Source organism: Anopheles darlingi, chromosome 2 (assembly GCF_943734745.1).
Source record: "Anopheles darlingi chromosome 2, idAnoDarlMG_H_01, whole genome shotgun sequence".
NCBI classification, from domain to species: Eukaryota; Metazoa; Arthropoda; class Insecta; order Diptera; family Culicidae; genus Anopheles; species Anopheles darlingi.
In genome coordinates this window covers 35,023,632-35,036,843 of record NC_064874.1, presented here as the reverse complement: position 1 = coordinate 35,036,843, position 13,212 = coordinate 35,023,632, and the positions used below count along the sequence as shown (strand labels likewise).

General features: G+C 49.5%; 1 protein-coding gene across 1 annotated transcript in view; it reads right to left on the bottom strand.

The window, feature by feature from the left end:
* Positions 1-9,368, bottom strand: part of LOC125950277 (hemicentin-1-like) — a 219,960-nt gene extending 210,592 nt beyond the window's left edge. Inside the window, exon 1 of the mRNA XM_049678118.1 lies at positions 7,795-9,368. Coding sequence (XP_049534075.1) covers positions 7,795-8,314 — 520 coding nt within the window. The 5' untranslated portion in view covers positions 8,315-9,368. The remainder of the gene's footprint in view (positions 1-7,794) is intronic.
* Between the last annotated feature and the right edge of the window lie 3,844 nt (positions 9,369-13,212).

The following is a 13,212-nucleotide window of genomic DNA, read 5'->3' as shown; positions in this document are numbered from 1 at the left end:
TAGAAAATATTGATCCGTTTATAATGTGTGGTCGTCTTTGTTGTCCGTACGTGACACACACACACACACACCAGGGATGACCACAAGATAATGGTGATGAAGATGAAGATGAGTTTTGATGGTAATGGTGGTCTGATCTCCCGTCCCTTCACCAGGTAGTCCCAGATTGGTATTCAATTTTGAAATCATCCACCAAAAAACCCCGCGTACGATCGGAGCGATACAGATACAACCAACATGACGATAGGCCAAAGGGCCAGGGTTGCCGAAATGTAATAAACCTATTTCTCCATTTCCCCGCGCACTTTCCTCCCTTCTAAACATGCGCCGCACACGCGTAACAGAAATGAAGTAATGTTTCTTTTCCATTCCCCCGGCGTATAATGAAATTCGGTTCGGTTATATTGTTTTTCAATGTTTTGAACGGAGGACGGTGGCCACGGAGGGAGTGCCGCGCCGGTGGACCATTGGCAGGACCGGATCGCTTAGAGGACGATCCCGCTGTTGTTTTCTGGCCCGCGCATTTGATGTTTTACTTTGGCAGACCTTTCTCTTCGGTGTAAATTTCCTCACAAAACATTATTACCAACATCATCATCGTCGTCGTCGTCGTCTTCGTCGTCGTGGTCGTGGTCGTCAAAGCTCGCCTCCGGCCGGAAACAACGTTACCCCGAAACTCGGTATCGGAGTCGGCCCGGGCGGGGTTCCCGGGGCCTCTGTTTCGCACATTTGATTTTATTTCCGATCGTTTGATTTTATTTTATTTTTATTGGCTCAAGTGCGAATGAAATGAACACCGCGCCTCCCCGGGCCCACGGGTCACGGAAAGGCCACCGTCAGAGAAGGAAACGCCTGGCACGCCTGGAAAGCCTGGCCGTGTGCGTGCGCGCATCACTTTCCTTTCCGGTCCGGTTGGGCCGTAGAAAGCGCTCTTCTTATGGTGGCAAACCGGAAAAGGTTTCCGACCGTCGACTGCCGACCGAAAAATGAAACATTTGGCTTCCGTGCACCTTCCGTCGTCCTCTCCACCAGTCGCTTTTTCGGTTGTACGCGATACCGAAGCGACCGGCCAGACAGTCAGTGGCCACGGTTTAGTTTCTTCATTTTAGGCGCACCGTTCTGTCTGATGTCTTTTTAATGTAGAAGGAAATCTATCTGTTTTCCCTTCCTTTTCCTTTCCCATTCCTTCCCTTAGCAGACAATGGCACGACAAGACGCACGCGTGCGAGCGAGCGACCGAACGCGAGGAAATGCAAAGCAGCAGCAGCGGAAGGTGACGATGGAACATAATGTTTTCATCGGACGTCCGGGCAAAAAAACCCTTCCCGGCCCGGCGCCATATCCACAAACCATCCGATCCCCTTCTTTACCAGCGGCCGGCTGGTTTCTATTTTTGTGGGCTATTTATTCCGTTGCGCGAAAATGCTACACAATTGCGGCACCAATTTGCTTTCCATTTCAATGCAAACGGTGCAAGGTACAGGTAGGAGAGCCAGGGGAAGCCAGGGGTGGCCAACACACCGGAACCACCGTGGCCGTGGCGTGTTGTTTGATTGCATCACGATAGCGGGAAAAAAAAAGAGAAAAACTGATTTCAGCATAAATCAATATGTTCGATTTCATTGTCAAAATATTAATATTCCACTCCACCCCCTCCAAATTGGCGCAAGGGGGGGGGGGGAGAACATAGCGGGGTGAGAGTGAGGGTGAGGGAAGAGCAGAAGAGAAACAAGTATAACGAAGGAACCGAACCGAACTCGAACGAGCAATTGCTTTCCCGTTGGGTTTTTTTTTTCTCTCGATATTTTTGGTCCGTTGATCCGAATTCAATCCTTGGCCCTTGAGGGTATCCGTTTGGCGCATTCCGTTGATCGAAATTATTGGAGAGAGGGAGAGAGAAAGAAAGAGAAAGAGAGAGAAAGAGCGCCAATGTAGTACTCTGGTGCCTGTCTGATGATTCCCAAATATCCCGTTTCGTTACGGATTTCGGAACAAATCGGTAGCAAAAACACTCGCCAGAGCCAGCGCCAGCGCCAGAGTTTCCGAGTGTGGTGTATCCCCGCCCCAAAAAAACAAACCCAAGGCGTAGGCCTCCCACCGGAACCTGGAGCGCTGAGCGGCTGGAGCAGCATGGAACTGGAAATGGAATTCGCGAAACAGGAAGTAATTACTTCAAGACGATAAATATTTAGTATCTCCAGCGTTCCGGCGTGTTGGTGTGTCTGTTTGAGTTTCTTATTCAAGCCACACACACACACACCCGGACACGTGCACACACTAATGCGCACTTGGCGCTGTTCATTGATGTATGGAAGCGCGCTGTGGAGTCGTGTGCTTGCGCGCTCCTTCCCCCAAAAGGATCGCTACTCTTAGCGGGTGCTTGGCACAACAAAACACTCCTCTCTGCTACCTTTCTCCTCCACATCGCGCGAGAAATTAAAAGAATAAAGGCGCGGGCGCGCGTGGAAGGACACGCAGGAAAGAAAAACACGCTTCGAGGGCTTCACTTTCATTGCCTTGAATCCATCTTGACGCCTCTGCCAAGAACCAGAGCAGGGGCAGAGCGTGAACGAGCTCGATCCGCTGGATAGCTCGGCGATTCTTGGGCGGACCGTTTGTTGTTTTTTTTTTTTGCGCGCGCGCGCGCTGTGATGCGATCTCTCCCTTTCGATATTGTACGCCGTGCACGCGGTTTAGCCGCAGCATCCGCGGCCTTATGAAAGATGCCTTCAAGCAAACATCATACACTTCGTGCACCACGTGCTATCGCCTCGTCCTCCTCGTTGGCGTCGTCGTCGTCGGTGGTAATTGCTTTCATCAAGCGCCTTTCATCAAGCGCGCGAACCACGAGCGACCGAGCAGCTGTAGTGTGAGGAAGCAGCATCACCACCAGCAGCAGCAAAAAAAAAGCGAAAAACGAAAAGGAAAAAAACGAACCTCCCAAAAGAGACACAATGAAGCCTCCCACCCACCGGCCTGTTGTTGACTCTCTCTCCCTCTCTCTCCTGCTCTCCAAACACACTGCTCTTAAAGCGGCCGAAGGCTTTCTTCTTGCATGCTTGTGCTTGCGCGTGTCTTGTGTGTCTGTCTAAGCATCGCGTCTTATCGTGGAAACCGTTCTGGCCCGGCTGCCTTCCCGGTGGCGTGATCTGGCAGCAGTGTTGTTTGCCGTGTGAAATTTGTGTTAAAATAATTTCCCTAAACGAACCAAATATTTACTTTTACATCACCACCCACTACCCACTCCACATCGCCCCCGTCACTGGGAACGATTACAGTGATCCATCACCCTCCGTCGGTCGGTTGCGATCTACGCGCCCAGGCAGATCAACTCGATCCTGGCCGACTCGCGAAGCTGGCCAAGAAAATGAATGCAAGGCTCGATAATGATATTAAATGCCTCCGAAAGCATTAGCCTCATCGTCGTCATCGTCGTCGCCATTCATTTGGGTCGCTGCGTTCATTAATCGCCTGATAGGGATCGTGATGTTGGCCGGTCTCATTTCCGAAACCGTTCAGCGAGTGTGTCCATCGAATCCGGGGTCGGAATCTATTCCGGAACACCCGGACGGACGGACTTTATCGTCTTTAATGGATTTACAGTCATTAGATCGATTTATGTCAGCATTTATTTATCTGTCAGTCAGTCCTACGCCATTAGCCAGCGCCCCCCGGTCAGGCATGGCCAATCCAGGCCAAAGGCACTCCGTACGGAGATTTGCCATTCGAAGCGTCGAGTGACAGCCGCAACTGTCTCTTCATTTATTTTATTTAGTAAATACCGTCATGGCGAAGACACCACTTCACGTCCATGCACCGTTCCGTCGTGTCGTCCTCGTATCTCGTTTATCCCTTTTATGGCCTCAGCACCAGCCACGAGACGACCCCCAGAAGGGGGCTGCGACTTCGGGAGCGCGGTTTTTACGGTGGGACAACTCTTTCGAACACCGCAAAAGAAACAACGAAAAGAAAAAAGCGAAACATCTCGAGCAAAGAAAAGAAATCCGAAATCCCATTCGAGGGGTTCCGGGAATGGTTTTCAGGGGTTGAGGGAGGTTGCCACCCCCTGTTTCCTGGCCGTCTTTTCCCGATCCTCTCGAACCGAACCGAACGTGAATCTGACGAACGTTGACGGTGGTGCTTGTGGTCGTCGTGCTGAAGTCCCCGGGAGCAGGTTTCACACATTACCCGGCCAGTAGCTAGGCAAGCAAACAACAAGCGCACTCCAGCTGCACTCCTCCCCCCCACTCCCACTCCGGCCGGCTGCCATCTCTTCCGCTTGATTTATGGACCAAAAGTTTACAGCCTCCGGTGCGGTGCGGTGCGGTCGGTACGGTCCACCACCATTTTGCACCATATTTTTTACACAACGCCCACTAGTGGGTGACGTCCCTCCCTTCTACGGCTTTTCGGGATGGGTGGCCTCCACCTCCCCGGTGGAGAGCTTTCGACAGTGGATAAGAAAATGGATTTGTCTCGTGCCAGTGTATTGCGCTGCGCGAGTATGCTGTTGATTGCATTGCATTGTCCTGTCAGCGGCACAGACACAGACACACAGGGAGCGCTGTTCGCGGTCCGTCGAAGACGAACAGACCCCTGGAGAGATGGATCCGTCGGTGCTCCCGATGAATGGATGGATGGAAAGTCCATTAGGAAGTTTTCAATTGTTTAATGGGAGCGAAATTAGGCCTTTGTGCTATTGCCACGCCACGGCAATCCAAGCTCCAAGCGACTAGCTTCTGTCTGTCGCTGGACCTGCACCGATGGACCAGAGGGCAATGTTGTCGATCTTCCGGTCCCTCCTTTCGCTTCGGAGAGGGATAGGGACTGGGACCCAGTGGAGATGGATAAATTGTTATTTATGGTAATTTAATGGCGTTTGATGTAAATCATTCGCTGTTCCTGTTTTGCTAGTTGTGTATTGAGCAGGACTTTCGGGGTCCTGTTGGTTGCCGGTTGCTACAACTCGGTTGCCATAGCAGCACTTCCTTTTTCGTGCAGCGCTTCAAAGACGCCACAAGATGTACACCGATACACACATACACATCCCCCCCAAATACTCCATTTCGAGTTCTGTCTAATCTGTGTAACTGACAGAAAAGCTTTTTTCCAAGCAACCTCTACGCTCCTCTCCGTTGCGCTGGCCCGTTGTGCCCGTGAAAGCTATTACTATCAGAAGGTTAACCTGCGAGAAGTCTTCGAAGGGGAAAAGTCACTCCAAGGCACTCTCCCGTGACCCGTGCCCGTGTCTCTCCAGCTCCACTCCAGCTCCAGCTCCGAGCTGTACCGCGATGTCAGTATAAATCATTTGCAGAAAGGTTTTCGGATATACAATCCGAGGGAGCAACAAAAAAAAACAAGAAACTTCCTTCTACTACCAAGTGGAAGATGTTTTTCCCGTACCCAGAAGCGCACGTGAAGCGGCCGCAAAGCGAACCGTTCGGCCAAAGTAGCACCAGTCGGTTTCTGTGGGGCGGGGGGGTTGGCCTCCCGGTGCTCATCGGGAGTAAGATTTATGACTAAATAACCTCCGAAAACTAGCTTCGGCCGCCGACCGCCCGGTACACCGGAAGGTGTAAAGTTGGGAACTGCTGATCCGGGGGTTTGATTTCTGTTTGCTGACACGCTGCATGCCAGAGGTTTACAAGCGTCACAACAGCAAAGAAAATGGCTATAAAGGCTTCTCGGCTGTAGTGGTCCTGTTTTTGGGATGATCATTGCTCGTCGTCGTCGTCGTGGAGAGCATACTCACGGGAGCTATTACGCGAGAGCGAGGGAAAGGATAGCATGAGCACTCACTTGGGACCATAATGGGTTTTATCGGAGAATCTAAGGCACTAAGGGGATGGTTCAGATGGAAATTCGTTCGTTTTTCGAACGGTATAAGAATCAATTTTAACTGATGATGAAACGTCATCGGACATTAAACTAATTACAGCACACATTTGCTTACATCGTAAAATCATTCAACTGATTCCCTTCTTACTTTTCGTCATAGTAGTAGAATCTAATTATCTAAACAAAAAAATGCATTACGCTGTTCTGGTGACATTAATTGGCTGTTTATTGGACGCTGACAAGTCTTTTTTAAAAATGAGTTTCGTACAACTTTTCAAACACACATTCTATAAAGCCACAGGTTTAGGAAATGTCCTTTACAGAGAGTCATGTGGATTTTTGCTTTGATCTGGTGTAATTACTATTATGCATAATCATGCAATAGATTTCCCGCAGTTTTGTAACGCTCGTAACGCGTAAAACTGTTAATTATTGTGGGATTATGGTAAATTGATCATGAGTGAAGTGAGACTCCCGCAAACGTTTTTCAGTCAAACTTGGGTTAAGTGGAAACCTATAGCGTATAAGAAAATGAGGGATATACTTGAAACATTGGATAAAGTTTAGTAAGAGGAATATGATGATCACAGAAGTAACGACATTGAATTACCCAATTAGTAGTACTCTAAAGAAACAGTGAAAAGAGCCTTCCCGGAATAAACTAGTTTATTTCGCTGAGCTGATCACTATTCAACTCAACTAATTTGAGATATAATGACTAAAACACGTGTTGCTGTTCGAAAGTGCAACATTAATAGGCATATCTGTGCAACACACGATTCAAATGAATGATGAATCAGCTAGAAAATTAGGTGCACAAAAACTAGTTAAATATGCGATAGACAAGTGGATTAGTGCAATTGTATAAAAAATAAATAATAGAGCTGATTGGCATACAGACAAATCAAACGGCAGAGGTAGAGATTGATGGTCTCCACCAAGCTACAACATATTTAACTATTTTCAGCAAATATCCACTGTTGAAAAAATAAAAACAGCGAATGTGAAAAAAGCATAAAATAAATTGAATAAAATGCGCGTAGATCATCAACGCATTTAAATTAAAAAAAAAGAATTCAATGGATCGTTTTACAACTATCTCTACTTTTGATGTAGTACCCATCAAGACAATAAGCACATTCGAGCAACTGTTTTACATTTCCCCGATAAGCTAATTCCTGCCAGTCACAAACCACTGTCCTGGAAACGCGCTTCTGAAAAGTAGGATTTCAGCATCCGGTCCTTTTATGCTCGTAATCGCCATCATCATCCCGAGGCAATCGTTTTATTGTCTCATTTATTAACGTCACGTCAACAAACGCGAGTACCCTAGCTTATGTCCTCTAAGTGGTCGGAAGTAGATAAAAGTGGAAGGAGTAGACAGTGGGGAAGAGAGAGAGAAAGAGAGAGCGAGAGAAATAGAAAAAAGAAGGGAACTTTTTTTTATGGAACATCCCTATTCCCGGCTGAATGGAATGCGATCCATGCATGCACGGTGTGGGGTGTGTGCGGTGTAATGAAGCCACGAAGAAGCTGTCATGGCCGGGTGACACAGTTTGACAACGCCATCCGCTCACACACACACACACACACACACACACACGAACTGCACACGTGGGGCGCATTTTCTTTGTTAAATGGTTTCCCCCAAAAACCATAGCACGTCGGTTGATTGGGAGAAAAAAAGTTGCTCCCTGGGAACGATAGCGTACGCGTGCGCGCGTGTGTGTGTGTGTGGGCCAGGTCATTCGAAGTAATTCGGATCCCACTCCGACCAATTCGACCGATGGCCACGAAAACCACACACACGCCACGAGTGCGCCACGCGTGAAAGTGAAGTACTTCGAGAGGAAAATGAAACGTGATAAGGGATGAAGGTGGGAGGCGAGCTCCGCAATGAAGGAATATAGGCACAGAGAGAGAGAGAGAGAGAGAGAGGGAATGTTATTAACTCACCACGGCTGGAGATGACCGCATCTGTCGTTGACACCAGCAGACTGCTGACAATGGCGACGAGCAGCAGCAGGAAAATGTGGCGAAGGAAAATAAATCGTGGAAAGCAATTAACTACGCCTCGTTGCTGGCATCGATGGACGCCACGCCGCGAATGAAGACGGTTCGCGGTGACGTCGTCGTCGACGTTGGCCGTGTGCTGGCCGCCACCCATCGGGACGCTGCCAGCGGTGTCGCAGGTGATCATACCGGGAACGGTCGGCCAATCACCGCACTGTTGCTGTTGCTGCTGTGGCTGAAGGGCGCAGTGCAAGGCGCCGATTTTGCGGCGGCCACTACGGCTGTTGCTGTTTTTCAAAGTGTCACGCTTGTTGCGGCCACCACCGGCCACCACCGGCATCGTGCTGCTAATGGCCACCACCGGGTGTGCTTGATGCCGACGCCTAACGGGAATGCTTCTTGACTGTTGTTGTTGTGCCGTTGCTCTGCTGCTGCTGCTGTTGCGCGCACCGACTGCCATCATCCGGGCAGCAAACCTAACAGGGACTACTTTGTTCTCGCTCGCTGCTAGGTGACGCTAGAGAGCAGCGAATGCCACTAGTTAGCAGTTCCGCTCGTTTTCCCGGTACACACCGCACACCGATACCTAGAGACACACTCAGCGATTGTTGATTGTTCGCGTCGCGTCACCTTTTTTTCTGCTTCAGCCTTTAGCACACTCCTTTCGAAGCGACACGAACCCTGGAACACCCGGAGCACGGTGGATCGTCGTTAATCGCGAATTTATGCAGCAAAACAACAACCAAAACCTCCCGGATGTTTATTATTATTTTCCTCTTCCTTTTCCCTTTTTTCCACTTAACACTTCCACTTTGCCACTTGGCACTAACACACGCATGCACACGCACACAAAAACACACACACGAACAGACACACGCGCGGGGGGCTCACTGAAAATGGGATTAGAAACGGTGGGGGGCGGCGCGAGGGGTGGTGGAGGTGTTGCCCCGAACGAGAACACTAATCACTTTCACCGCGCTCTCTCTCGCTCTCTCTCCTGATGTCGGGGAATTGCGCGCGCGAACCATCGACCATCAGGCTACTACGCACGGTGCCCGGTTGTGTCTATCGGTTGCTTCTCAAATGGCGTCTCCATCGTTTAGCCGCCGGTGCAATCAGTTGCGAGATTTGCTGCGAGTTTTTGCTCTGCTGCGCATCACCACCACAGCCGACTGCGGTTGTTGTTGTTGTTGTTGTTGTTTGTGTTGAGTCGTTTGGAAAGCGATTAGCGAGTTGTCCGGGAGTATCGGCGAACAGACGTCGAACCAACGCGACGTCGACGCGGCGTGCTAATTGAGATTGAGAATTCGGACTTCCACTTTCGTCTGCTAGGAACGCGGTCGGTTCTTGTTACGCGCAGTTAATGACAAGCCGGCCTACTAGTTTGACTTGTCGCGTAGCGTTACTAACACAAGTTTATATCCTCACAAACACGTACTATGCACAGTAGGCTGTAGGGAACGAGAGTTTCACTTCGATTCAACAGACATTCGACCATTTACGGCAGCGGCCACTTCGCGAATGTATCACACGGGCGCACTCGAAATGGCTAAAGATCTGTAAATAAATAAAATTATGAAAATGTCCACCATTTAACAATATGAACATGGGAATAGAAAAAATATTGATTTGAAAAAAGTATGGACCAGTGGGCACGAAAATGGCCGCGGGCTTTGAGATTACTACACCGTTTGATTTACACCGTGGTCAAAGATTCATTTATACAGCATTCCGACGAATCCTAGTGGAACTTCTACGATAAACGAGACACATTGTAAGTCTAGTAGATATTTTAATGGACGCAAATCACAAAAAGCTGTAAAGAAGATCGCTAACGATCGAAATGGATATCTCATCACGCAAAATACATTAAAATCGGACCTGAGATGTTCTGGGTTTATAGAGTTTTTGTACGCACTTCACGAACAGAGGTTTCGAAGGAATAAATTTATTTTAAACAGTTCTGCACTCTTTGCCGATGTCGAAATACCGATGAAAGTCGTGCGCTGTGCCTGCAATGCATATGAAACACATTTGAACCTGAGGCTACACAAAGCCAGAAGGACATTAATTTTAAAAGTTATGTTACAATGAATTGCAAATAAACCAGATTTCAGAGTACAAAAATGTAATGAAATACCAAGAGCCAGCTCAAACCTAATTTAGATCTAATTTGTATGACTACATATTTGAATGCGATGTACACCGTGGCAAACATCCACAAATGAGATCCTTCTCCAGTGCAATTCCACTGCAGAAAAGCTGAAAAGACTACTTCACATCCTGCCCCCCTTAACATGGTCTTTGTCTAAATCCAATTGCAACTCTATTTCCCCGAGAAGCCCTTCACGCCGAGGTTACAGCGCTCGTCATTCTGGCATCCAGCGCATCCGGAAACAAAATCCTCCAGCTCAGTGAGGTACCCGGGCTACTTGCAGGTCGTGTACATGTGGGGCTTCTATTATTTTTTTCTAAAATTAATTGTTTAATTAAATATTTCTGCCACAACGAACGAAATCGGCGAACCGTGGGATGCACCTGAACTTGCAGTTGCGCTCGTAATTCTCGCCTTATCAAAGGCCTTTGTCGGATGTCGGAGCCCACTTCGCGAAAAGCTTCTCCGGAAAAGCAGAAGCACCGGGTATATCGCATGAGCATCACCGCGATTGTTTTCTCTTTTCGCCGAACCATACGAGTGGAACCAGTGGAAGCAGACTCGCTGGCTCGCTGGTCCCGGTGCCCGGAATTGCTTCATCTTTGCTCGATGCATCGCAATGCCGGCGTGTCTTGTTCACGTCGTCGCTAATTTGCATACACATGCATGTGCATTCCGTGGCACGGTACCGTCGTACTGCTGCTGCTGCTGCTACGAGCACTTATGATTCAATCTCATCACTGCTCCGATGGCAACAAACAAGGAACGCCCCGCACTAGTGCCGTTTACCTTCTCTCGTTCGTCATCGTCATCGTCGTCGTCGTCGTCGTCGTCGTCACCGCCTACTGGGCGAACAAACATAAACTTCTTTCATCGTTCGTGAAACCGAATGCCTGGAAATGAATTACAAAACATGCATTCACCGTCCCCGGGAAAGTCTGCAGAGCAATGAGCGTTTGCTCCGGCCACGAGTCCTCGCGGCACATCCCATTATAGGGAAAGAAGACGACATCATTACGCTCCTTCCAGTTAACCGGGGGAGCGTCACACACACACACACACGCACACAATGTTGCTTCGACGACATCTTCCTTGTTTGGCCGCTCGTTAACGTACCGCTAATCTTATCTTCCACGGCACGGTGCTCGTGTGTCTTTTCTTGGAAGGATTTCCCCCTCTCTCTCTCTCCTTCTCTCTCTCCCTCTCTCTCTCTCCCTCTCTCTTCATCTATACGGCTCACTGGCTTCAACATTTTGCCGGCGGTTCAAGTGGCTGATTGCGTAAATTTCATCACCCGGTTTCGCGCAGTCTCGTCTCGTAGGTGGCAAAAAGCGGTGCATAAATTCATGAATATGCTAACCATGCTGCTGCTGCTGCTGCACCCGTGTAGATGCGCGGTAGCGCCTAAGCTTCCTGGCAAACGAAATTACTCATTTCACATTTATGAAGACGTCAGCGACGCGTCCTAGCACTAGCACCTCATCATCAGCGCCAAAGATCATTATCCTGATGCGAGCTAGTGCAAACAACTATGCGCATGCATTGTGTTGCTGTTTTGCTTCAATGTGCAACACTGCACAACACTCTCCCGGGGAAAACCGTCGTCACAATGGTAAGCCTCTTGTTGTTGCTGCTGCTGCTGCTGCTGCTGCTGCTTCTGGCACTATCGAACAAATCACGGACGATGTTTTCTCTCGTTTGTTCTCACGTTGCAGTGCTTCATGCTTCGGGGTATTCCACCGCCAACACCACCAAGCTATGCTGCATAGCGACGCGACACGGAATATTGCATTCGCAGAAGCGTGTTTGAAGAAAATCAATTAAATTTCGTTAATACCGAACCGACAGCAGCAGCAGCAGCAACAGCACCAGTTCGTCATTCGGCTTCTCGGAACTGCTGCAACTAGATACTGAAACTGATTATACCGTTCGTTCGACAAATGAAGCTACCGATGCTATCCGAGAAATAAAGAACGAAAAGGAAGCGATAACGATAAACGAGAACAAGACTTAAAAAGAGCCACCGCTCCTCCTCGTCGCCCGGTTTCGACCGGCATTCCGGGTTGCGCTTCCCACCCGGGAGCGCACCGACACTTCATTTCCATTCCGAGAAAATATATATCGAACGATTGATTAAGAAAAGATGGTACACTTTCCGCTGCACCGCTCTGTTCCCTTCGTCAGAGTAATCGATCTCTGGTGCTGCTGCTGCTGCTGCTACCGGCTGCCGGCTGCAACAATACCTGCCGGCTGCCGGCTGCTGCTGCAGAACCAATCTGTGTTCCATGATGCTTGCACATTAGCCCAGCTGCTGCTCGCTGCGAAAACCGAACGATCGCAAACGATTACGAATAGACAACCGTTCAAAAAGAACATCCCGACTGACTCTCCAGCTCTCGAGCATCGAGGAGAGTGAAGAAGGTGCAGCAGCAGCAGCAGCAGCAGCAGCAGTGGGTTGGTGGAGACAGTTGCACACCGGAATTGCTTCCATTTGCCCATCCCCTTTTATCGGTGCATCAGAGCAAAGCAGAGACGGAGACGACGACGACGACGACGACGACATCGGATGGCACAAAAAAGGCGGACGACTCCCTCGACGGCGCGCTCGGGGGGGGGGGGGGGGGGGAGAACGAATGCATCGACCAACACCACCACTTGAGCACTGCGAGCGAGCGATGCTCATGCCCGGTAGAGGATAGATGATAGTGGCCGTGTGCTTTCGATTGGAAGCAATTTAAGCTGCGCCGACCGCTGACCCCCCGGCACCCTACACCCTACGGACTGGAGTCGAACACACCGGATGGGGTTCCGTTGTTGGTCTGTGGTTTCGTGGCCTCCGCGGGGACTGTGCGGCCACTCGAGTGCATGGGTTTAATCGTTCGTTCGACTCTCTCTCCTTCTCTCTCTTTCTTTCGCTGGCACGGGCACGAGGCAACGATTAATCGGAAACTGAGATAGCTCTTGGGATTGATTCATGCCGTTGCTGCTGTTGCTGCTGCTGCTGTCCACCACGACCACCATTGGAGGGTTGGTGGTGATCCTTTGCACATTTTCCTTTCATTTCGAGTACTGTAGGTTCGTTTCGTCTTTTGTGCCGCTCAATTGCGGCACGCGCCGTGTCGAGGCGAGGCTCGAATCGAAGTTGTTGCGGTGAGGTTTTTTTTCGCTCTGAAAAACCCCCGATCTTGACCCCAGTTCTGGTGTGT